At 47.0% G+C, this 25,196-nt stretch overlaps 2 protein-coding genes across 2 annotated transcripts; one reads left to right on the top strand and one right to left on the bottom strand.

The window, feature by feature from the left end:
* Positions 1-578: 578 nt before the first annotated feature.
* Positions 579-6,334, top strand: LOC149461928 (uncharacterized). The gene is made up of 3 exons (XM_089677755.1): positions 579-777; positions 2,469-5,576; positions 5,661-6,334. The coding sequence occupies exons 1-2, from the start codon at positions 579-581 to the stop codon at positions 4,049-4,051; spliced, it is 1,782 nt and encodes a 593-aa protein (XP_089533881.1). The 3' UTR covers positions 4,052-5,576; positions 5,661-6,334.
* A 10,346-nt stretch (positions 6,335-16,680) lies between these two features.
* LOC149461927 (uncharacterized) lies at positions 16,681-19,666 on the bottom strand. Its single transcript, XM_089677670.1, has one exon. The coding sequence runs from the start codon at positions 19,654-19,656 to the stop codon at positions 18,757-18,759; it is 900 nt and encodes a 299-aa protein (XP_089533796.1). The 5' UTR covers positions 19,657-19,666; the 3' UTR covers positions 16,681-18,756.
* Positions 19,667-25,196: the final 5,530 nt, after the last annotated feature.

Raw genomic sequence — 25,196 nt, 5'->3', positions numbered from 1 at the left:
GCAAAGCAGTTCTAGCACACAGCACGGTGGGTAATCCGGGCCCCAGAGTATTAGGCAGAGTATCGTGGGGCTCACAGCAAAGCAGATCTAGTACAGCGGGTAATCTGGGCCCCAGAGTATTAGACAGAGTATTGTGGGACCCACAGCAAAGCAGTTCTAGCACACAGCACGGTGGGTAATCTGGGCCCCAGAGTATTAGGCAGAATATTGTGGGACCCACAGCAAAGCAGTTCTAGCACACAGCATGGTGGGTAATCTGGGCCCCAGAGTATTAGGCAGAATATTGTGGGGCCCACAGCAAAGCAGTTCTAGCACACAGCATGGCGGGTAATCCGGGCCCCAGAGTATTAGGCAGAATATTGTGGGGCCCACAGCAAAGCAGTTCTAGCCCAGAGAATTAGCAGAGTAACAGCAGGTACTCCCAGCCCTGGAGTATTAGTGGGGTGGCAGCGGATACTCCCAGCTCTGAAGTATTAGCAGAGGACAGTGGGTACTCCCAACCCTGGAGTATTCTGCAGAGAGGCAGTGGATAATAGTCCTTACCTTTGGGGGGGTCTCCTGCAGAGTGCTCAGCGGGGATGGCTGTGGAGGTCTGGTCCCCACTCAGACCTCCAGATGGCTTGCGAGTCCAGCAACGACAGAGACAGAAGACAGACGACCGGGTCCCGCGCTGGCCTGGCAGCAGCCAGGAAGCTTCCCGGTTGCCCCGGCAAAATCCGGCCCAGTGCCGCATTGCCGGGGCAACGAGGCATGCCCCCTTGACTCGGCCACTCTCTCGTGAGCACGGCCTTTGTCTCCTGGCAGGGACAGAGAAAAGGAAAGTCACGGGCCCGCGCTGTAACTGCCAGGGGGCACGCGTCAACTTGTTGGCAGCCCCACCCCGGAATCTCTAAGCAGGGTTTCACCCCTCCTTGGCTATGCGGCCGTAGAGGCGTGAAATTCGCCGCAGGGGTCACTTCCCTCCCATCCTGCGTGGCCTGCCTTCAAAGGCTGCATCAAGATGTGAGGAGGCGACAAGGGCCGGGGGGGTAAGGTGACCCCCCCTCATCCATTGCAGTCTATCTTCAAAGGCTGAAACAGGATGAGGAGAGGGACACAGAAAGACACAGGCACCAGGGGGGTGGGTTTGGAAGAGGAGCAGGCACTCCTCTGTCCAAGTATACCATGTACACAATCACCCCTCTGTCCACGTATACCACGTCCACCGCCACCCCTCTCTCCAATTATACCACGTCCACAGCCACCCCTGCACTATATACTCTGTTGTACATTACATCCTCCTGACCCCTGCACTATATACTCTGTTGTACATTACATACTCCTGACCCCTGCACTATATACTCTGTTGTACATTACATACTCCTGACCCCTGCACTATATACTCTGTTATACATTACATCCTCCTGACCCCTGCACTATATACTCTGTGTTGTACAGTACATACTCCTGACCCCTGCACTATATACTCTGTGTTGTACAGTACATACTCCTGACCCCTGCATTATATACTCTGTTGTACATTAATACTCCTGACCCCTGAACCATATATTCTATGTTGTATATTCCATACTTTAGACCCCTGCACTATATACTCTGTTGTACATTACATACTCCTGACCCCTGCACTATATACTCTATGTTGTACATTACATACTCCTGACCCCTGCACTATATACACTATGTTGTACATTACATACTCCTGACCCCTGCACTATATACTGTATGTTGTACATTACATACTCCTGACCCCTGCACTATATAATCTATGTTGTACATTACATACTCCTGACCCCTGCACTATATACTCTATGTTGTACATTACATACTCCTGACTTCTGCTCTCCCCCCTCCCCCCACTACTATATATACACATAATATGGATTCTCTTTTGTTCCACCCGTTTCCTCCCAGCTGGACATTTTATATCGGATGATGTGATTGGAGCACAGACTTTTACATGGTGATAATAATGTGATAACATCCTCCAACTTTGGACCCTTAAACAGAAAGTGATAATGAGGGAGGAGTCAATACCCCAATGATGGTGGTCTTCAGGATCAGTCCAGTCTTCATCTTGGTTGTTCTCCCCCCATCCTCACTCTCTGACCTCTGGTGGGGCTCAGCCCCGCTGTTCTTCATGACTAAATCATGGAGTAAATAAGGAAGTGCAGTACTTCTTGTGTTGGGAAGATGGCGATGAGTGATAGAGGGGGTGGGGACCCTCGTCCTATAATCCCCTCATCACTGTCCCTCCTATAAAAGACAGTTCTGGTTGTTTCCTCACTCTCTGACTAAGGTCCATGAATAAAGAAATGACCTGGTAGGAGATCAGAGGAGCCATTTCCTAGTTCCCTTGAGGGTGGAATTGTAAGCTCCTCAGAGACCAAGCTGCCTGATGTGGGCGGAGTCCTGGTTTGGGGGAACCAATCAGCTCCTGTCTGGTAATCCTCTTTGTCTTTGTATTTTAGTCCATGGCCGGGAGATGAGGAAAACCTCCGAGGATTGTCTCACTTTGTCTCCAGACTGGAAAGTAGAAGATGAGGACATCACACAGTATAGTCCAGGAGAAAACCCGGCTCCCTCCAATGTCCATCCGGCACCACCCAGTGTAGATGGACCATCGGATTCCTCGTATCCTGAGGAACCTCAGACTGTGCGGGACCGGGCCGGCCTTCTAACAGGGAAGAGGTTCTCCTGTACTGAGTGCGGGAAAGGTTTCCAATATAAATCCCAACTTAATAGGCATAAAAGATGCCACACGGGGGAGAAGCCGTATTCCTGTCCAGAGTGTGGGAAATGTTTTTTACATAAGTGCCATCTTGACATACATCAGAGATCTCACACGGGGGAGAAGCCGTATTCCTGTTCTGAGTGCGGGAAATGTTTTTCAGTGAAGTCCAGTCTTTACAGACATCAGAGATCTCACACAGCGGAGAAGCCATATTCCTGTTCTGAGTGCGGGAAATGTTTTTCACAGAAGTCCAATCTTTACACACATCAGAGATCTCACACAGGGGAGAAGCCATATTCTTGTCCTGAGTGCGGGAAGAGGTTCCGTTCTAAATCCAATCTTATAGTGCATAAAACATCTCACCCGGGGGAGAAACTGTATTCCTGTCCTGTGTGCGGGAAATGTTTTTCAAGGAATTACAATCTTTACACACATCAGAGATCTCACACGGGGGATAAGCCGTATCCCTGTCTTGAGTGCGGGAAATGTTTTTCACAGAAGTCCAGTCTTTATAGACATAAGCGATTTCATACAGGTGAGAAGCCGTATTCCTGTCCTGAGTGCGGGAAGGATTTCTGTTTTAAATCCATTCTTAATGTGCATAAAAGATTTCACACGGGGGAGAAGCCGTATTCTTGTCCTGAGTGCAGTAAATGTTTTTCACAGATGTACCAACTTTATAAACATCAAAGATCTCACACGGGGGAGAAGCCATATTCCTGTCCTGAGTGTGGGAAATTTTTTTCAGAGAAGTCCAGTCTGCACAAACATCAGAGATTTCACACGGGGGAGAAGCCATATTCCTGTTCTGAGTGCGGGAAATGTTTTTCGCGGAAGTGCAGTCTTCATATACATCAGAGATCTCACACGGGGGAGAAGCCGTATTCCTGTCCCGAGTGTGGAAAATGTTTTTCAGATATGTCCAATCTGCACAAACATCGGAGCTCTCACATGGGAAAGAAGCCATATTCCTGTCCTGAGTGTGGGAAATGTTTTTCACAGATGTGCAGGCTGCACACACATCAAAGATCTCACACAGGGGAGAAGCCATATTCCTGTCCTGAGTGCGGGAAATGTTTTTCAATGAAGTTCAGTCTTCACATACATCAGAGATCTCACACAGGGGAGAAACCATATTCCTGTCCTGAGTGCGGGAAATGTTTTTCAGAGAAGTCCAGTCTGCACAAACATCAGAGATCTCACACGGGGGAGAAGCCATATTCCTGTCCTGAATGCAGGAAATGTTTTTCACGGACGTTCAGTCTTCACAGACATCAGAGATCTCACACGGGGGAGAAGCCACTTTCCTATCCTGAGTGAGGGAAATGTTCCTCTCTGAAGTCCTGTCTTCCTGTACATCAGGGGTCCAACACAACCCTGGAGGTGTATTAGTGCGTTGTGTGCGGGAAATGTCTTCTAGATGACTGTTGCTGGACATCCCAGCTGTCATGTGGGGAAGAAGCACACCCTGATATACACCTCAGATGGTGCAAAAGTTCATTTATTTCAGTGCAGCAACTTAAAAGGTGAAACTAATATATGAGACTCATTCCATGCAAAGCAAGATAGTTCAAGCCGTGATTTGTCATCATTGTGATGATTATGACTTACAGCTCATGAAAACCCCAAATCCACAATCTCAGAAATTGAGAATATTCCATGCAATCAATAAAACACGGATTGTACATAGAACAATATCGCACCTCTGAAAAGTAGAAGCTGCATATGTGCTCAGTACTTGGTTGGGGCCCCTTTTGCAGCAATTACTGCCTCAATGCGGCGTGGCATGGAAGCTATCAGCCTGTGGCACTGCTGAGGTGTTATGGAAGACAAGGATGCTTCAATAGCGGCCTTCAGCTCTTCTGCATTGTTCGGTCTCATGTCTCTCATCTTTCTCTTGGCAATGCCCCATAGATTCTCTATGGGGTTCAGGTCAGGCAAGTTTGCTGGCCAATCAATCACAGTAATCCCACGGTCATTGAACCAGGTTTTGGTGCTTTTGGCAGTGTGGGCGGAGCCAAGTCCTGCTGGAATATGAAGTCATATATTAGTTTCACCTTTTAAGTTGCTGCACTGAAATAAATCAACTTTTGCACCTTATTCTAATTTTTCCAATTTCACCTGTATACCTCATGGCTGATCTTCATCATGGAAGAAACAGTTCATAAGGAGATCAGAGGTCCCCAAAGACATGGATGAAGTGTGGGACCGGGTTGGCTATTGATGGCAGGAGAAGAATAAAAATGGAGTCCTGCCCTGTGATTGGCTGAGTACATTTTGTGGTGGGAGATTTCACAAACACTTGGAGGTCTATGGAGAACAATGTTGAACGGATGTGACCGGCATTCTCCAGCTGGGAGGAGTTTTGGCCGTATTTTATTTCTTATGATCATTGGCTCCATCTAGTGGCCATAATATCATATTGGGCTAGTTTTACTGATGGAGAGATTTCAGAAAAATCACCTCATTGTGGCCACTAGATGGAGCCGGCGATCATAGGAAATCACTGTGTTACTTAACATAGGGCCAGATGTTGTCACAGCTGGAGGAATGATTGTCTCATTGGTCCAATGAATGTTCTATAAATAGAGCCCTTGGTTTCCTTCATCAGACACGGCTCCATACTAATCCCTGAGGTCACACTCCCACACTCTGAGGTCACACTCCCGCACTCTGAGGTCACACTCCCGCACCCTGAGGTCACACTCCCGCACCCTGAGGTCACACTCCCGCACCCTGAGGTTACACTCCCGCACCCTGAGGTCACACTCCCGCACCCTGAGGTCACACTCCCGCACCCTGAGTTCACACTCCCGCACCTGAGGTCACACTCCCGCACCCTGAGGTCACACTCCCGCACCCTGAGTTCACACTCCCGCACCCTGAGGTCACACTCCTGCACTCTGAGGTCACATTCCCGCACCCTGAGATCACACTCCCGCACTCAGGTCACACTCCCGCACTCTGAGGTCACACCCCCGCACTCTGAGGTCACACTCCCGCACCCTGAGATCACACTCCCGCACTCAGAGATCACACTCCGCACTCTGAGGTCACACTCCCGCACCCTGAGATCACACTCCCGCACTCAGGTCACACTCCCGCACTCTGAGGTCACACTCCCGCACTCTGAGGTCACACCACCGCACTCTGAGGTCACACCCCCGCACTCTGAGGTCATACTCCCTCCTGCACTCTGAGGTCACACCCCCGCACTCTGAGGTCACACCCCCGCACTCTGAGGTCATACTCCCTCCCGCACTCTGAGGTCACACTCCCGCACTCTGAGGTCACACTCCCGCACCCTGAGGTCACACTCCCGCACTCTGAGGTCACACTCCCGCACTCTGAGGTCACACTCCCGCACTCTGAGGTCACACTCCCGCACTCTGAGGTCACACTCCCGCACCCTGAGGTCACACTCCCGCACTCTGAGGTCACACTCCCGCACTCTGAGACCCATAAAACTTTATTTTGGTGGTATTTATTCACCGCTGGAATTTTTTATTTTTTTTTGCTATATAAATGAAAATGTCCAAAAACTTTGAAAAAAAAAGTGTTTATCTTACAAAATGTTGCAAATAAATAATCTTTCTTCGTAAATATTGTCCAAAATGTATTCAGATATCTTTTTAGTAAAAACAAAACAAATTAGTTTATAACCAAAAATTATAATTTTTCAAAAAAAAAATTTACATTTTTTTTATATTATTATTTGTTTTTTTTACACCCATAAAGGCTGTAAAATCAATCATTTCGCCTTCTCTCTGACTGCATTCCTGCAGCCATTGAGAAATACTGTGAGAGCTGTGATTGGTCACAGCTTGTTACATGGTACAAGGCTGTTGAGAATAGCCCTGTACCATGTGATCTCAGTAATCATTCATAGATTTCACTAGTAGTAAGCAATGATATCAGGAAGTGACATTCTCCTTACTACTATTCATGTGATCACTTGTCTTCTGTTCATTGGTCTTCCCAGTGAATGGCTGTGCAGGGAGGGGGGATGTCAGGACAAGTCTGATGATTGGAGGAGAGCAGACCAAGCTCCCAACACAGCTACAAAACTGACCATGCTGAGCTCTCATGCCTAGTGCGGTCAGTTTTTAATAGGAAACCAGAGGGACTGGCAGAATCACACAAAGGAAGCAATACAAAGAGAAGAGGAGACGTCTTCATACCAGGACATGGGACAGTCAGCACAGATCAGGAATAGGACATGTTGGAGGAACATATTCTTTGAAGGAGAAGTTCAGGCAAAGCTCTTTTGTCTGTACTTCTCCTGTGGATCAGAGGAGTGCAGTTCATTCTGATCTCCTGTGACCCGTTTTCAGGTGAAGCCCGCTGTCAGCTGACGTCACTCAGCCGGTCCAGGCTGGGGAAAGATCCCGACATCAGAGTCTGGACCAGCCGCACCCTCCCCCTCCACAGCCCAGTGAGTGTGGGAGGGGGTAGGGCAGAGAGCGGTGACTGACAGTCACCGCTCTCTGCTCAGAATGGCTGTGAGAACTCATGGTCAGCAATCACGTGATCGCTGAGTTCTCACACTTGGAGCCGGCGGGGGATGGGTGCAGCATCCACCTAGGAGGCAAGGATGATTTTACAAAGTCAATAAATAAATGCCATACTTTTCTGGCCTTTAGATGGCGCTAAGTATCATAGAAATTACAACCATCTTATTGCCAAATGTGGTAATCTCCATTTTATATCCATGGAAACCATTCACCCCGCCCAGCACAGAGCCTACTCCCCCCATCCCATTCACACAGAGGGAATGACAGGCACATTCACCGGGTGTATTGCTGTGCAATTGTTTTATGAACAGACTCCTAGATGATTACAGCTACTTATATAGGGACATCAATTTACATATTTATTACCCATCAGTCCCCGCCCCCGAGGAGCCTACAGTGTAAGGTCCATAACATTCATACATACGCATACTAGGGGCCAATATAGACAGGAGCCAATTACCTTTCAGCATGTCTTTGGAGTGTGGGAGAAAACCGGAGTACCCAGAGGAAACCCACGCAGGCACAGGGAGAACATGCAAACTCCAGACAGGGAAGTGGTTGGGATTCAAATCAATGAGACTAGAGCTGCTAGGAGGAAGTGCTAACCACTGAGCCACTGTGCTGCAGAATATGTTTCTATAAAGGTGGGAAGTATGTAGCAGTGAATAGACCTCCCAGCAATGTTATTACCAGGCTGCAGCTAGGGGGCGCTCTAATGTGTACAGTGTGACCCCAGCAGAGTGATCCCATCTAGCCCACATTAACCCTCTCACTGCCAGAGCTGTTTCTGCATTTTTCTTTTGCGTACATATTAAACCGCAGACTTTGGGCCTGAAGATTAGTTAAACCCCCAAACATCTATTTCATGACATTTCATGACATCAGAGGCCCTGGAGAATACAATGGTGATAGTTTCGAATTTTTGAGAATACAGATACATTATTTTACCAATTTGTTAGTAAAATATAAAAGATGAGGTTGTGCCAAGTCAATAGATACCCAACACGTCCAGCCCTAAAATGGGGCGTGCCATTGAGATGATGAAAAACATTTTATATATATATACTGCTCAAAAAATGAGAGGTACACTTTGAAAACCCATCAGATCTCAATGGGGAAAAGTCTCTTGCTGAATATGTAGACTGATATGGACAGGGCAATGTAAGGACGCCCCATTGTTTGAAGGAAATGAAAATGATCGATCTACAGAGGACTGAATTCAGACACCATGACAATCAAAGTGAAAAAGTGATGCAGCAGGCGAGTCCATTGTGCTGAAATTTAATTGCAGCAACTCAGAATGATACTCAGTAGTTTGTATGGCCCCCACTGGCTTGTATGCATGCCTGAGTGACAATGTCGGGGGAGGCTCCTAATGAGATGACGGATGGTGTCTTGCGGGATTTCCTCCCAGATCTGGACCAGGGAACCACTGAGCTCCTGGACAGTCTGAGGTGCAATCTGGCAGAGTTGGACGGACCAAAACATGACATCCCAGAGGTGTTCTATTGGATTTAGGTTTGGTGGCCATTCAATGGTATCAATTCCTTCATCCTCCAGGAACTGCCTGCATACACTCACCACATGAGGCCAGGCATTGTGATGCACCAGGAGGAACCCAGGACCCACTGCACCAGGAGGAACCCAGGACCCACTGCACCAGGAGGAACCCAGGACCCACTGCACCAGGAGGAACCCAGGACCCACTGCACCAGGAGGAACTCAGGACCCACTGCACCAGCATAGGGTCTGACAATGGCCTAATAGCATTCAGGGTGCTATTGTCTAGCACAGCAATGGGCAAACTACGGCCCGCATGCCGTATACGGCCCGGCGGACCTTTTAATCCGGCCCGCGGAGCTAGGCTCCCGCTAGGCTCCTCTCACAGTCCGCCCTGAAGACCGGTGTAGCATGAAAATCTGTCTCCTATGAGGATCTGTCCCCCTCGATGTATCTGCGCATGTGCCGGAGATCGCCGATCGGCTGCTAATGCCTGAAACTGGCACATGCGCAGATACGTCGAGGGGGACAGATCCTCATAGGAGACATATTTTAATGCTACACCGGAACGGCGCTGGAACACGGCGAGAGGAACGCGTGGAGCAAAGGTAAGTGAATTGACACAGGGGGGACTTGGGGACTTAATATGGGGGATGAATTAATATGGGGAATGAATTACTATATGGGGGATGAATTACTATGGGGGATGAATTACTATGGGGGATGAATTACTATATGGGGGATGAATTACTATGGGGGATGAATTACTATATGATGGATGAATTACTATAGGGGGGATGAATTACTATATGGGGGATGAATTACTATATGGGGGATGAATTACTATGGGGGATAAATTACTATATGGGGGATGAATTACTATGGGGGATGAATTACTATATGGGGGAGGAATTACTATGGGGGATGAATTACTATATGGGGGATGAATTACTATGGGGGATGAATTACTGTATGGGGGATGAATTACTATATGGGGGATGAATTACTATGGGGGATGAATTACTATATGGGGGAGGAATTACTATGGGGGATGAATTACTATATGGGGGATGAATTACTATATGGGGGATGAATTACTATGGGGGATGAATTACTATATGGGGGGTGAATTACTATATGGGGGATGAATTACTATGGGGGATGAATTACTATATGGGGATGAATTACTATGGGGGATGAATTACTATGGGGGATGAATTACTATGCTTACTATGGGGGAATATTACTATACTTACTATGGATGACACATACACATCATTCATCTACTCTTGGTCCGGCCCCCGGGTCCAATATATGAACCCATTGTGGCCCTCAAGTCAAAAAGTTTGCCCACCCCTGGTCTAGCCTGTAGAGGTCTTTACGTTCCTCCATGGATATGCCCCCCCAGACCATCAGTGACCCACCGCCAAAACAGTTATGCTGAACCATGTTACAGGCAGCATAACATTCTCCACGGCTTCTCCAGACCATTTCATGTCTGTCACATGTGCTCAGGGTGAACCTGCTCTCATCTGTGAAAAGCACAGGGTGCCAGTGGTGGACCTGCCAATTCTGGTGTTCAATGGCAAATGCCAATCCAGCTCTGTGGTGCCGAGCAGGGAGCATAGGACCCACTAGAGGACATCGGGCCTTCAGTCCACCCTCATGAAGTCTCTTTCTGATTGTTTGGTCAGAGACATTCACACCTGCTGGAGGTCATTTTATAGGGCTCTGGCAGTGCTGTTCCTCCTTGTACAAAGGAGCTGATACCGGTCCTGCTGATGGTCCTTCTATGGCCCTGTCCAGCTCTCCTAGAGTAACTGTCCGTCTCCTGGAATCTCCTCCATGCTCTTGAGACTGTGCTGGGAGACACAGCCAACCTTCTGACAATGGCACGTATTGATGTGCCATCCTGGAGGAGTTGGACTGCCTGTGCAACCTCTGTAGGGTCCAGGTATGGCCTCATGCTACCAGTGGTGACACCAACCCTAGCCAAATGCCAAACTAGTGAAAAACAGTCAGAAAAGATGATTAGGGAAAAAATGTCAGTGACGATCGCGGCGTCAGACCCCAGCCCCTCTCACCAAACTTGTGACCGAAGGACTAGCCAATCTAAAACCGTGCTGTCATATGCGTAACAATGCCACACCCAGCACAACAATTTTCCAGCTAATGGACCGCAGATCGACTTACCGGCAGCCTGAATGCGTTTGTTACTGGGTCAGGTTAATTACACAATTAACCCTTCACACTGCCACCACCTCCTTTTTATACAGAGAAAGAGGAAACTCAGCAATACACTAGGATGATTGGTTAATTGACAGTATACCACTATCTCTACAGACCGATTGTACAGAGGGTTAAACACTCATTTATTTATTTTGGTACTTATATAGTGCTGTCAATTTACACAACGCTTTACACATATATATATTGAACATTCACATCAGTCCCTAACCCTCAAGGGGTGTACAATCTAAGGTGCCTAACTTACATTCATACATACACATATTACTGTCAATTTGGACAGGATCCAATTCACCTACCAGCATGCCTTTGGAGTGTGGGAGGAAACCGGAGTAAACCCACGCAAGCACAGGGAGAACATGCAAACTCCATGCAGGAGGCACCATGGTCAGGAATCAAACCCATGACCCATTTACTGCAAGGCAGACGTGCTAACCACTAAGCCACTGTGCCGCCCACAGCAGGGACTCGTAAATTGCAATTAAGAGCTATAGAAACAATTCAACACTTTCAGAAAGTAAGATTTATTACTAAAAGGTCAAAAGGGTGCAGTAGAAATATTTACAGGAAGAAGATGTAACATATATATATATAAATATACAGAGCAATACAGCACAGCAAACAGATAACAGAAAGAAGTTTAGGTTAGTAAGTACTTGCCAAATAAATTCCTGGGGTTAAGCAGTTTCAAGTCTGATGAGCTAAAAAAGGGGTTTCTGGTCTCTCATTGGGTTTCGTTGTTGCCGCGGGATTCTCCTTTGCTTTCTGTCCGATAGATGTTATATCGAACGGTCCTCACTTGTCTGACTCCTCACAAGAACTAACTGCGTCTTTTTCCTACACAAAATCTCTTCCCACGATGGACAAGCCAAGCCTTATTTGGCAAGAGGATTGTATAGACAGCCCCTTAGCAAGGTACGCTGAACGCGTTCCTGAGGGAGGGGGGAAATCGGAGGAGAGAGACTGATTTGGGAGTTTAAGAGAAATACCAAAATGTAGTTGTTTGGAGCAGAATGGATGACCGCGCCCATCTCTGTGTGCATGATTGTGACAGCCTCCACCTGTAAAACCATGTGTTTTGGGGGTCGTCTCATTTTTGCCCATCTAGTGTACCTGTTGTTCATTTTATTAACACGAAAGCAGCTGAAACTGATGAACAACCCCCTCTGCTACTTACCTGACCAGATCAATATCTCAGGAGGTTCATTGGCTTGGTGGTAGACTCTGATTAAAAAGTCTTCCTTTCATTTTTTTGAGCTATATATATATATCTATTCATATGTATGATTTGACTTTCTGAGTGTCAGCTCTTTATAATCCCATTTTTCTGACTGCTCTTCTTTAACAATGTCACACGTGAAGATCTCTTTGTATCATCTCAGCTTGAGTCTAGTAGGAACGTGTGGATTCTGTTCATTCCTTCCACCTTCCAGTGACAATGTTGCTGCATATTCTTCTCAGGAAATTGTTGGCCTCATGGATCTGTTGCTACTAGAAGGTTTGTTATGGAATGACTGAGGCTCTGTTTTCATCTAAAATATAAAATCTATAAAAGAGATAACATCAGCGCAGAGTTGGAGGAAACAGAACAGACCTCCCTGTTGGCCCCAAACTGATCCCCAAAGACTGCCCATGAACCCCAATCCCTTCATCCTGGGGGGAGTAAAGATGATCAAACCTGATAAGGACACCCCGTCCTGGACTCATCTCCATCCCATCTCTTTCCTAAATGTCGATGTCTAAATCCTCATCTAATTTCTATCTAAATGGCTGAATTTATCCCCAAATCTCCTCATTTATAAAGTCTAAGTGGGCTTTGTTCCCTATAGACAAGCAGCCGACAATGTCTGACACACAATCCTCCTGAACCATCGAGTCCATCAGAGATCAGAACAGATGCTGCTTTCTATGGATATGTACGAAGCAGATGAGACACCATCATGGTCCTATCTACCCCCCACCCTAACTCACTGGGGTCTAGGTGATGTCTTCCTGAAATGGGTCATGGCTCTATACAACCCCCATCTGTGATGAGTCAATGCCATGGAGTCCAGTCTTCCTGCTTTCTGATTTGTTATGGAACATGTCAGGGATGTCACCCCCCTCCCCCATTCATTCTAGCACCAGAACCTCTGGCTGCGCAGATCAGATCCAACCTGTGCATTAACCCTTTCTCTGCCGGGCCCTGAGATCCCCTTTTAACCCCTTGCCTACCGTGCACTGTCACCCCTTCCTGCCCAGGCCAGCTTTCAGCGCTCTCACACTTTGAATGACACCAACTTTTCATCATTTTTGAGACAGATAGAGCTTTCTTTTCTTTTCTTTTGGTGGTATTTAATCACCACCGGGGGGCTTTTATTTTTTGCTAAACAAACTAAAAAATGACACAATTTTGAAAAAAGTTTCTGTTATAAAATGTAAATAAGTCATTTTTCTACTTCACTGATGTGTGCTTATGAGGCTGCACTGATAGATGGTACTGATAGGTGACACTGATGGGTACTGACAGGCATCATTGATGGGCACTGAAAGGTAGCACTGATGGGCACTGATAGGTGACACTGACTGGCAGTGATAGGTGACACTGACTGGCAGTGATAGGCAGCACCAACTGGCACTGATAGGCAGCACTGATGGGTACTGATAGATTGCACATATGAGGAGGCATTGATGGGCATTGACAGGTATCAGTGATGGGCACTGAAAGGCAGCACTGATGGGCACTGATAGGCAGCACTGATCGGTACTGATAGACTGCACTGATGAGGAGGCACTGATGGACATTGACAGGCATCACTAGTGGACACTGAAAGGCTGCTCTGATGGGCACTGATATTTGGCATTGATGGGCACTGATATTTGGCATTGATGTACACTGACTGGAGGCAAAGGTGGGCACTGAAAGGCAGCACTGATGGAGCTGCACTGATGATCATTGCCCTAATTAAAAGTGTAGAGGAGAGGACTGCCGATAGCAGCATTTCCTGTTTACATGTGATCAGGTGTGATTGGACACAGCTGATCACATGGTAGAGCCTACATCATTGGCTCTTTACCATGATCAGTGATCCACTGTGTCCCCGGAGGTGTGCATGCGCAGATAGAGTGGGAGGATGTCATATGTCCTCCCAGAACAAGAGAGCTCCCCCCCCATCCCTCATTTCCCTACACGGTGGGCAGGAAGCGGTTAAACTCAGGTGGTCAGACCATTTTTGAAATGTTTCCATTTTTTTTTTTTTTTTTTACAAACAGCCTTGAAAATTGAGAAAATCAAATCTACACAAAACTGTCAAAGAGCAATTTTATTTAAAAATTATAATTTTTCACTTACAGTTTCCAAAACGTATAAAACCGTACATTTTATGAAAGCATAGGACGGGTAGAATGAAAAGAAGGTGACACCCCAAATCACACATTTTCTGAAAGCATAGGATTGGTAGAATGAAGAGAATTTGCCCCCCCCCACAAACTACATTTTATGAAAGCATAGTACCGGCAGAATAAAAAGAAAGTGACCTCCCCCCAAACTGTACATTTTCTGAAAGCATAGAAGCGGGAGAATAAAAACGTGACCCCCCCTAAATCGTAAATTTTCTGAAAGCATAGAAGCGGGAGAATAAATAGGTGACCCCCCCTAAATCATACATTTTCTGAAAGCATAAGGCAGGTAGAATAAAAAGAAGGGGGGGGTCCCTAACTGGGTACATTTTATGAAGGCTTAGGACAGTGATGGCGAACCTTTTTGAGCCCGAATGCCCAAACTGCAACACAAAACCAACTTTTTTATTTCAAAGTGCCAACACTGGAATTAATCACTTGCCTACCGGGCACTTCTACCCCCTTCCTGCCCAGGACAATTTTCAGCTTTCAGTGCTGTTGCACTTAACAAAGACAATTGTGCGGTCATGCAACACTGTAACCATATGCAATTTTTATCATTTTTTCACACAAATAGAGCTTTTTTTGGTGGTATTTAATCACCACTGGGTGTTTTATTTTTTGCACTATAAATGAAAAAAGAGCAAAAAATTAAAAACATAAAAGGTTTCCTTTGCTTCTATTCTAAAATTTTGCAAACAGGTAATATTTCTTCTTTGATGTGCGTTGGTGAGGCTGCACTGATAGGCAGCACTGATGGGCATTGATGAGGCGGCACAGATAGGTAGCACTGATGAGGCGGCACTGGTGAGCATTGATGAGGAGGCTCTGATGATGCACTGATATGCAGGAAATGATGGGCACTGATAAGAGGCACTGACAGCACCAACTGGAGGCACTGACAGACGGCACTGACCAGCGGCACTGCTGGGCATCATTGATGGGTGGCACTGATGGGCAGCACTAATGAGGTGTCACAGATAGGTGGCACTGATAGGCGACACTGATAATGGGTACTGATAGACAGCACTGATAGGTGGCATTGACTGACATCACTGCTGGGCACTGACTGGCACAACCGCTGGGCACTGACTGGTGGCACTGACTGGCAGCACTGCTGGGCTGCACTGATGGGCACTGGTGGGTGGCACTGGTGGGCACAGGTGGGCGGCACAGGTGGGCACTGGTGGGTGCATTGCTGGGCACAGGTGGGCGCACTGTTGCGCACAGGTGGGTGCATTGCTGGGCACAGGTGGGCGCACTGCTGGGCACACGTGGGTGCATTGCTGGGCACAGGTGGGCGCACTGCTGGGCACAGGTGGGCGCATTGCTGGGCACAAGTGGGCGGAACTTGTGTGTGGCACAGGTGGGCACCGATCATCAGGGCACTGATGATCAGTGACCCTGATGATCGGTGCCGATCCCTGTTCTGACAACTGCCGGTTTTCGGCAGTACTTTCCTCACGATCTGACAGCGTGAGAAAAGTGCAGCCGAGAACCGGCATTTGCATTTCCCGGTGATCAGCGTGTCATTGGACACGGCTGATCACGTGGTAAAAGGCCGCTGTGATTGGCCTTTTACCATGTCACGTGATCAGCTGTGTCCGCAGGACACAGCGATCACGGAGATCGCCCGGTGCGCGCCCCCGGAGGTGCGCAGGAGAGCGCGTTCTCTTCCTCTTCCTCTCTTCCTCCTGGCGTGCCCACTGAGATGGCTCTGCGTGCCATAGGTTCGCCATCACTGGCTTAGGACCAGTAGAATACAAGAAGGTGCTAGTGATTTTTCAGGTCCCGTGATATTTGTGCAAATGTTAATAAAAATATATATATATTTTCACAAAAAAAATACATAAAAGTCATTGTTAGCCGAGACAAACAACAAAACTCACAAAATTCCCGCTAACTTCCCACTAAATCTAAAACTGGACTGCGGTAATCAATAAGAAATATTTGTACATTTTAGATTGCGCCTTTTTGGGAAATGGTGAAAATCAAATATTTGCAAAACTGTAAATGTGCAATTTAGTCTAAAAATCTGAAGGTTATAATTTTTCACTTAATATTTCCAGAATTTGTAAATGACCCCCAAACCAGACATTTTCTGGAAGCATAGAACCAGTGGAATAATAAAAAGTTCTACAGATATATTAGACCCGCAATAGTTGGGCAAACGTTTATCCAATCTCTATTTTCACTAAAAATACACTAAAATCATTATTAGAGACATAAACACAACACAACGTACAACATTCCTGCTATAGTCCTACTAAGGCCTCGTTCACACAGGAAATCCTATAGTGTATGCCCTGCCAGGCCTCGGTTCCCCACACGGTGATGGACACGTGCTGTGCGGTCCCATTGGTGTCATTGGGGATTCAGTGGCTGCATGGAGGACACAGCTGCTGCTCCCACCCTGACATCCATGAGGGTGCACAGCCCTGAATGCAGACAGTGTGACTTCTGGGACATGCATCCACATGGATGTCAGATTGAGATCAGCAGCTGTGTGTGTGCAGCCGCTGCGTGCCAATTGGAATCAATGGGACTGCTTGTACAGGGATACACAGAGCACCGCTGTATACCCATGTGGGTGAACAAGGCCTGACATGGGCCTATGATGTAATGTGCCCTGTAAGGATGAGGCCCCACTTTTTTATTATTTTAATTGTTTTTATAATTTTATTGTATTTATTTTTTTGTGGGGGAGGGGGGTGGTTAGATATCAGAGGACTAAAGAAACCCTCAGAGTCCTCAATGCAACCTCAGCTGCACTGTAGAAGAATAAATAGGAGTCTACTGTACAGAGGCTTCTATTCATTCATGAAACTATAGCACAGAAAACACTCTTTACTATGCTTCAGTGATGAATGAACACAGGAGTGATCGGTACTGATCACTCATTGTGTTCATTCAGGAAGGGGCTGGTAAACATAACATGCCAACCCTCCACTCTCCATCCTGAACATGACACTGATCTCCCACTCCAGCAGCAGCTACAGCCATGGGCGGGGGTAGAGGGGAAGCCGTCCAGCAGCACTGCAGGGAAGGTGCTTCAGAGGATCAGTAAGAGGTCTAAGGACAAGGGGGGAGTCTGAGCGGCAAGGGGAAATATTTAGACATTTTGATTCCCCGTAGCTCCCCTGCAGCAGCTGAAGCTGGGGGAGGGGAGAGGAGAAGAGGCCAGCAGCAGGGAAGCTAAAGGTAGATCTGTGCTGTGGGCGAGCAATGGGTGCTGCGTGGGGGGATCGGTGCTGTAGGGGGGATGTTAGAGGTGCAGGGAACCATCCTAGAGGACAGGCAGAGGGTCTGTGGAGTGGAGGGAAGCTCAGGAGACCATGAGGTTATAGCAGAAGGGGAAAGCCATGGACATATGTCATACTGACCTGGCCAGCTGGAAGCAGTTCTATAGGTCAGTACAACACCCATCCATGGCAGCACAAGGGTTAATGATCACCTCGGGGGGGTTTTAGGGCACCAACATTTTCCATCATTTCATCAGCACACACCATTCCAAGGATGGACATGTTGGGTGTCTATTTACTCGGCACAACCTCGTATTTTACCCCACAAAAAAAGTAAAATCTTACATTTGTGTTCTCTAATATTACATTTATTGTATTTATTTACTGAAATTTAATCTTGATAAATCATTGAGCTTAATCATGTGACATACAAAACTGGAACTACCACCATTTTATTCTCCAGGGCCTCTGGTGTCACAGAATAGATGTTTGGGGGTTTATCTCATCTTCAGGACCAAAATCTGCATTTTCCCATGTGTGCAAAATCATGCAGAAACAGCTCTGGCAGTGAGAGGGTTAATGTGGGCTAGATGGGATCACTCTGCTGGGGTGACATTAGAGCTCCCCCTAGCTGCAGCCTGGTAATAACATTGCTGGGAGGTCTATTCATTTCTCTGCTCCATACTTCCCGTCTTTATAGAAACGTCTCCTGACATTTGGGGGTCTATTCATAGAATGTTTGTATAGCAATTCCCTCAGTGAGAGTTCATGTCTATTCCTCCTGTGTGAATGGGGGAACCAATGTTATTAGGATCACATCTGAGCTGCTGGAATGTCTTCCATTGATGGAAAATACATTGAAAACTTCTTCTCCTGCCATCAATGGCCGACCCGGTCCCACACTTCATCCATGTCTTTGGGGGCCTCTCATCTCCTTATGGACTGTTCCTTCCATGATGAAGATCAGCCATGGAGTATATCTGAGGTGTATATCAGGGTGTGCTTCTTCCCCACATGAGAGCTGGGATGTCCAGCAACATTCATCTAGAAGACATTTCCCGCACTCAAGGCACTAATACACCTCCAGGGTTGTGTGGGACCCCTGATGTACCGGAAGACAGGACTTCAGTGAGAAACATTTCCTTCACTCAGGACAGGAATATGGCTTCTCCCCCGTGTGAGATCTCTGATGTTTGTGTAGACTGGACTTCACTGAAAAACATTTCCCGCACTCAGGACAGGAAAGTGGCTTCTCCCCCGTGTGAGATCTTTTATGTTTACAAAGACTGGACCTGTCTGAAAAACATTTCCCACACTCAGGACAGGCATACGGTTTCTCCCCCGTATGAGTTCTCTGATGTATGTAAAGATTAGACTTCTGTGTAAAACATTTCCCGCACACAGTACAGGAATACGGCTTTTCACCAGTGTGAGATCTCTGATGTCTGGAAAGATCGGACTTCTGTGAAAAACGTTTCCAGCACTGAGAACAGGAATATGGCTTTTCCCCTGTGTGAGATCTCTGATGTTTATAAAGACTGTATTTTTGTGAAAAACATTTCCCACATTCAGAACAGAAATATGGCTTCTCCCCCGTGTGAGATCTCAGATGTTTGTACAGACTGGCCCTAGCTGAAAAACCTTTCCCGCACTCAGGACAGGAATGTGGCTTCTCCCCCGTGTGAGATTTTATATGCACATTAAGTTTGGATTTATAGTGGAAACCTTTCCCGCACTCAGTACAGGAGAACCTCTTCCCTGTTGGAAGGCCGGCCCGGTCCCGCACAGTCTGAGGTTCCTCAGGATACGAGGAATCTGATGGTCCATCTACACTGGGTGGAGCCGGATGGACATTGGAGGGAGCCGGGTTTTCTCCTGGACTATACTGTGTGATGTTCTCATCTTCTACTTTCCAGTCTGGAGACAAAGTGAGACAATCCTCGGAGGTTTTCCTCATCTCCCGGCCATGGACTAAAATACAAAGACAAAGAGGATTACTAGACAGGAGCTGATTGGTTCCCCCAAACCAGGACTCCGCCCACATCAGGCAGCTTGGTCTCTGAGGAGCTTACAATTCCACCCTCAAGGGAACTAGGAAATGGCTCCTCTGATCTCCTACCAGGTCATTTCTTTATTCATGGACCTTAGTCAGAGAGTGAGGAAACAACCAGAACTGTCTTTTATAGGAGGGACAGTGATGAGGGGATTATAGGACGAGGGTCCCCACCCCCTCTATCACTCATCGCCACCTTCCCAACACAAGAAGTACTGCACTTCCTTATTTACTCCATGATTTAGTCATGAAGAACAGCGGGGCTGAGCCCCACCAGAGGTCAGAGAGTGAGGATGGGGGGAGAACAACCAAGATGAAGACTGGACTGATCCTGAAGACCACCATCATTGGGGTATTGACTCCTCCCTCATTATCACTTTCTGTTTAAGGGTCCAAAGTTGGAGGATGTTATCACATTATTATCACCATGTAAAAGTCTGTGCTCCAATCACATCATCCGATATAAAATGTCCAGCTGGGAGGAAATGGGGGGAACAAAAGAGAATCCATATTATGTGTATATATAGCAGTGGGGGGAGGGGGGAGAGCAGAAGTCAGGAGTATGTAATGTACAACACAGAGTATATAGTGCAGGGGTCAGGAGGATGTAATGTACAACATAGAGTATATAGTGCAGGGGTCAGGAGGATGTAATGTACAACATAGAGTATATAGTGCAGGGGTCAGGAGTATGTAATGTACAACATAGAGTATATAGTGCAGGGGTCAGGAGTATATAATGTACAACATAGAGTATATAGTGCAGGGGTCAGGAGTATGTAATGTACAACATAGAGTATATAGTGCAGGGGTCAGGAGTATGTAATGTACAATATAAATTATACAGTGTAAGGGTCAGGACTCATAATATTGGCAATCAGTGGAAGCTTAAATGTTTCCTGTAGACAAGTTGCAGAGATCCCACACCGCTGCCTCCCATCTCCTGAGACTGCACTCAGTGACTTGGGTCTGAGACACTACAGACATATCCCTCCACCCGGCACAGGTGACAAATACTGGGAGAATTGCTATGTCACCACCATGAGGAATAAGATCAAAATCACACACCCCAGGTGCCTAGGTCTAGTAACGTCTATAGTAAAAATGAACATTTTGCTGCCAGCTGAACCCCAGAACCTCCATAAATCCAGTCTAGATACATAAATTGTGTCTGCAGCACAGAGAAGGAAGATTATCCGAGAGAAATCCAGGAATACAGGACGGGGAACACAGCTCAGGAAAGTGACCAGGGGATTACAGGCTGATATCACCCAGTCCCCGCCCTACTCTGGACCAATCAGTGAGCAGTATGGGTGGAGGAATGGATTTAGTGTTCATGACCCACCTGTGCTGATCTCTGTAGGAGTGTCCGCCTCTATAAATGTCCCCGTTATTCCATCCTCCTCCATAGACTGCTGATCATCCCTCACATACGCCTCTTCTTCTTCTGCTTTCACCTCAAATTCTATATCGATTGGATCTCCACTCTAAATCAAGGAAATGAGAGAAAATATCATCTGTAAAATATAAACTCAAATGAAAATCCACACATCATCTTTACAAGTCCATGTTCTAGATGCTCCGTCCCACCAACCTTAAAATGGTGAGGGATGGTGTGACCTTCCTGTGTGGAATCCCGGGAATACAGAGGACGGGGACATCTCTCTGGTGGGTTCCCATGACTGGATCCATCTGTAGGAAACACACACACTGACTGAATCCATTGTTTCTATGTGTTTATCAGATGATGGGGGATCTAGGTGGATCCTCCGTACTGCTCTCTCCTTTACAATAAAGTCTCCTCTTACCCGGTGATGTGAGGGGCGGCTGATTGTCCATCATGACGTCCTTGTAGAGATCCTTGTGTCCTTCTAAATACTCCCACTCCTCCATGGAGAAATAGACAGTGACACCCTGACACCTTATAGGAACCTGACACACACAATGATACAGTCACCATCCAGACACATCCCTTGTCTGTTACTGAAGAATGTCCCAGAATTCCCGGCACCGCTCACCTCTCCTGTCAGCAGCTCAGTGATCTCTCTGGTGACTTCTAGAATTTTCTGCATGTTGTGTCTCTCAGGGTTTAGGGAGTCACATGGAGGCACTGTGATGGTCATATGATCACCTGACTTCAGAAGAGGAAATCTCTATATTAAAAAAAACCAATAGGAATATCAGGTTAGACTCCCAGAATCCTCCTCACCTCTCCGGTCAGGTCTGTGTATTATTAATAGAGATAAGAGTGATGTCATGTGACCTCCCAGAATCCTCCTCACCTCTCCGGTCAGGTCTGTGTTTTATTAATAGAGATAAGAGTGATGTCATGTGACCTCCCAGAATCCTCCTCACCTCTCCGGTCAGCAGGTAGATGATCTCCAGGGTGAGGTTTAGTATCTTCTCAGTCATGTGACTCCGGTCCTCCTCCATCCTCATTGGTGCCATCATGTGATCTATACAGGTCTCCTTGTAGACGGATAACTTTGGGAAATGAAAGTAAGAATGATTTGGATGGTATTGGTCACACAATAATAGGATGTGGATGTGAGGGGGGAATAGGAGGGTTGCTGGACATTTAAGGACTACTCCCCCCATGGGAAGATATTTAGTCAGGACTGTTTAGTATTTGCTACACTTTGGAGGTCCCGGGACCCTCTTGTCCTGCTGCATCAGAAATCCCCTTTTCTCTGTTGGGTTTGTTTGGTCTCTGAACTGGTTTTGATGAGTATTAGATCTGCAGACAAGGAATGATAAATACGATCCTTCCTATGACTTGTTTGCTCTGAGGCAGTGATGTGAGGTCAATGTTGGGTCATCATGAGGTCCAGGAAGGGGAACTTGATGACTATTGGCTGAAGTTGCTGGATAATCAGGATAATTGCCAGAACTCCGGCTGCAAGGCTCCAATCTCTGACAGCTTTCTGACAGGAGTGATGTCACTGTCACTCTCTGCAGTATGAGAAGGGATTGGATAGAATAGAAGGATGGTGCTGGTGGAGTAGAGAGCTGTGAGGGAGGGGTCTGGTCTCCTTCCTCCAATGGTAGCCCAGTATGGGTAGGAGGAGAATGGCAGGGGGTAGGGTCTTGTTTTCATCATTGGCAAGTATACTGTAGTACACAGGACATTGTACAGAGTGGTGGGGGGTTCCTGGGGCTCTGAATTCCAGCACCGGGCACTGCCAGAGCCTGTGTCATGGGAAGGTGTTGGAGTGTCTCCTGAAGATGTTCAGCACTGACCCCTGACTACCTTTTAGTTGATAATTCACCAACAGACCTCCTCTAAGAACAAGTGCCCACCAAGGGGCAAAGACTTCCCTTCTTCAATCCACTTGGTATCTTGGAAAATGTTATTTGACCGGTTAGATGATAGGAAGGTGAAGGTTTCTTTCCTTTCCTGGCTGGAGTTCTGTAAGAAGGTCTGGAAAATAAGTGCAGGTGGGAGGACAACCAGAGACCAAGAGCCCCCCTCCCTACCTCAGAGTCCCCATGAGCCCTACAACCTTCTCTTCCCTCAGAGACATGCTACCTGCCAACCCTATCAACCCAGATTTCACCATCTACTCTACCCCCTCAGGGGTCCCAAAGTCTCTCATCCTTAGTACCTCCTGAGAGTCCTCTCAGCTCCCCTTCATCCCTCACACCCCTCATTTGTTTCCTCCCTCTGACACCAATGATGGAACATATTCTTCATGGCCGGCTGGGGAATGTTTTGTTCCGGGTAGAGAAGAAAAATCTGTTTGGCTGCACATCCAAAAATATAAATCACCTTTATTTGGACATATTCAAACCAGACCCTCCACAATGTATAAAAGAGGGAACATAGCAATTCAGTGGTGATTACTCTTCATTCATTTGGAATGTTTCCTTCCTCCTGAGCAGCAATGTAAGGGGCTCTATGCGCCATACTCCTGACCCCGGCACTCCATCATTGTGTTGGCTGCATAGTGTAATGATTGCCCATTGGCTGCCTGTGTAGTGTCATCATTGCCCTTTGTAGGCCATGTATGGTCAGGATGGTCCTTGTCTTGTCTATTTATTGTCAGTGCTGTTTGTTTAGAGGACCATATTACTAGAATTTATCTCCACAATGAGGAGAATGTTCCGGCCCCGGAAGTGGGGGAATGTTCTGCCCCTGAAGGGGTTCATCTGGGTTCCCACACTATATATGTGTGTATCATCATCTGCTGGAGATAAAAGACGTCACAGTGACTATGGAGGAAGAGGACGGACATGACTATGGAGGAAGAGGACGGACGTGACGGTGGAGGAAGAGGACGGACGTGACGGTGGAGGAAGAGGACGGGCGTGACGGTGGAGGAAGAGGACGGGCGTGACGGTGGAGGAAGAGGACGGGCGTGACGGTGGAGGAAGAGGACGGGCGTGACTGTGGAGGAAGAGGACGGGCGTGACTGTGGAGGAAGAGGACGGGCGTGACTGTGGAGGAAAAGGACGGACGTGACTGTGGAGGAAGAGGACGGACGTGACGGTGGAGGAAGAGGACGGACAGGACTATGGAGGAAGAGGACGGACATGATGGGGGTTACTGGGTGGAAATAGGAAATCTTATTACCTCCTCTGCTGCCACTTCCACCAATGTCTACTCTTCTTTGAGCCACATGAAATGTCCTGTCTTTGTTCAGATCACTTCCTGTCTGTACCTGACATCACTTCCTGTCTGTACCTGACATCACTTCCTGTCTGTACCTGACATCACTTCCTGTCTGTATTCCATAGAGACTTCCTGTCTGGGTTTACATGAGATCCCCACCTTGTGGAGTTCAGAGGAACTGCAGCCCTCAAAATGTCTCATAATAGCCATTCCTGTATATTATCTACATAAATGACAAGGATGTAATGGTCACAGAGGAATGGTGGTGGAGATCTCTCAAAGTAAGAACACTTCCTTGAATGGTTCTATAAATAAAGAATGAATCCTGGAGGGAATAAAGCTGTAAAGCAATAAATAATATATAAACTGGGCCATCCACTTCATCCATAAAGACTTTGTGATTGAAGATCTTCTAGATCACATCGAAGGAGGACTCATCCATGATTTCATACATTTGTTTGGAAGGATAGAACAATCCTCAGAAGGGAACATGTAGGATGACAGGAAAGGCTCCTGACTGGTGAGATCCTCCAAACATAATGATGACATCCATGAACTGGAGCGAGCTCGTTGGGGTGATAAAGCCAATCTGGAAACACTGTGTAGACGTTCTCCAAGAACTCAGCACACTCCAGGTGTGGAGAAAGTCTCCAGGTGGGTTTAGCCTGTCATTTATCATAGGTAGAAATGTCCACACATGGACTTCCACAGGGGCCCCCGAGACTACATATAGAACCTGTACAGTGTCCCCAGGTCTCCAGGTGGGTTTAGCCTGTCATTTATCATAGGTAGAAATGTCCACACATGGACTTCCACAGGGACCCCCAGACTACATATAGAACCTGTACAGTGTCCCCAGGTCTCCAAGTGGATTTATCCTGTAATTAATAATGCACAAATGTCCATATATATGGATTTA

Source organism: Staurois parvus, unplaced genomic scaffold (assembly GCF_062004578.1).
Source record: "Staurois parvus isolate SC_StPar_1 unplaced genomic scaffold, SC_StPar_1.0 ptg000191l, whole genome shotgun sequence".
Taxonomy (NCBI): domain Eukaryota; kingdom Metazoa; phylum Chordata; class Amphibia; order Anura; family Ranidae; genus Staurois; species Staurois parvus.
This window is presented reverse-complemented; position numbering and strand designations above follow the sequence as displayed.

Bases quoted from the DNA above. Each gene is read 5' to 3' on its own strand.
- LOC149461927 (XM_089677670.1), bottom strand. From the start codon at position 19,656: ATGTGGGCGGAGTCCTGGTTTGGGGGAACCAATCAGCTCCTGTCTAGT.
- LOC149461928 (XM_089677755.1), top strand. From the start codon at position 579: ATGGCTGTGGAGGTCTGGTCCCCACTCAGACCTCCAGATGGCTTGCGA. The intron at 778-2,468 runs GTGAGCACGGCC...TTTGTATTTTAG, and splicing joins CTTGACTCGGCCACTCTCTC to TCCATGGCCGGGAGATGAGG.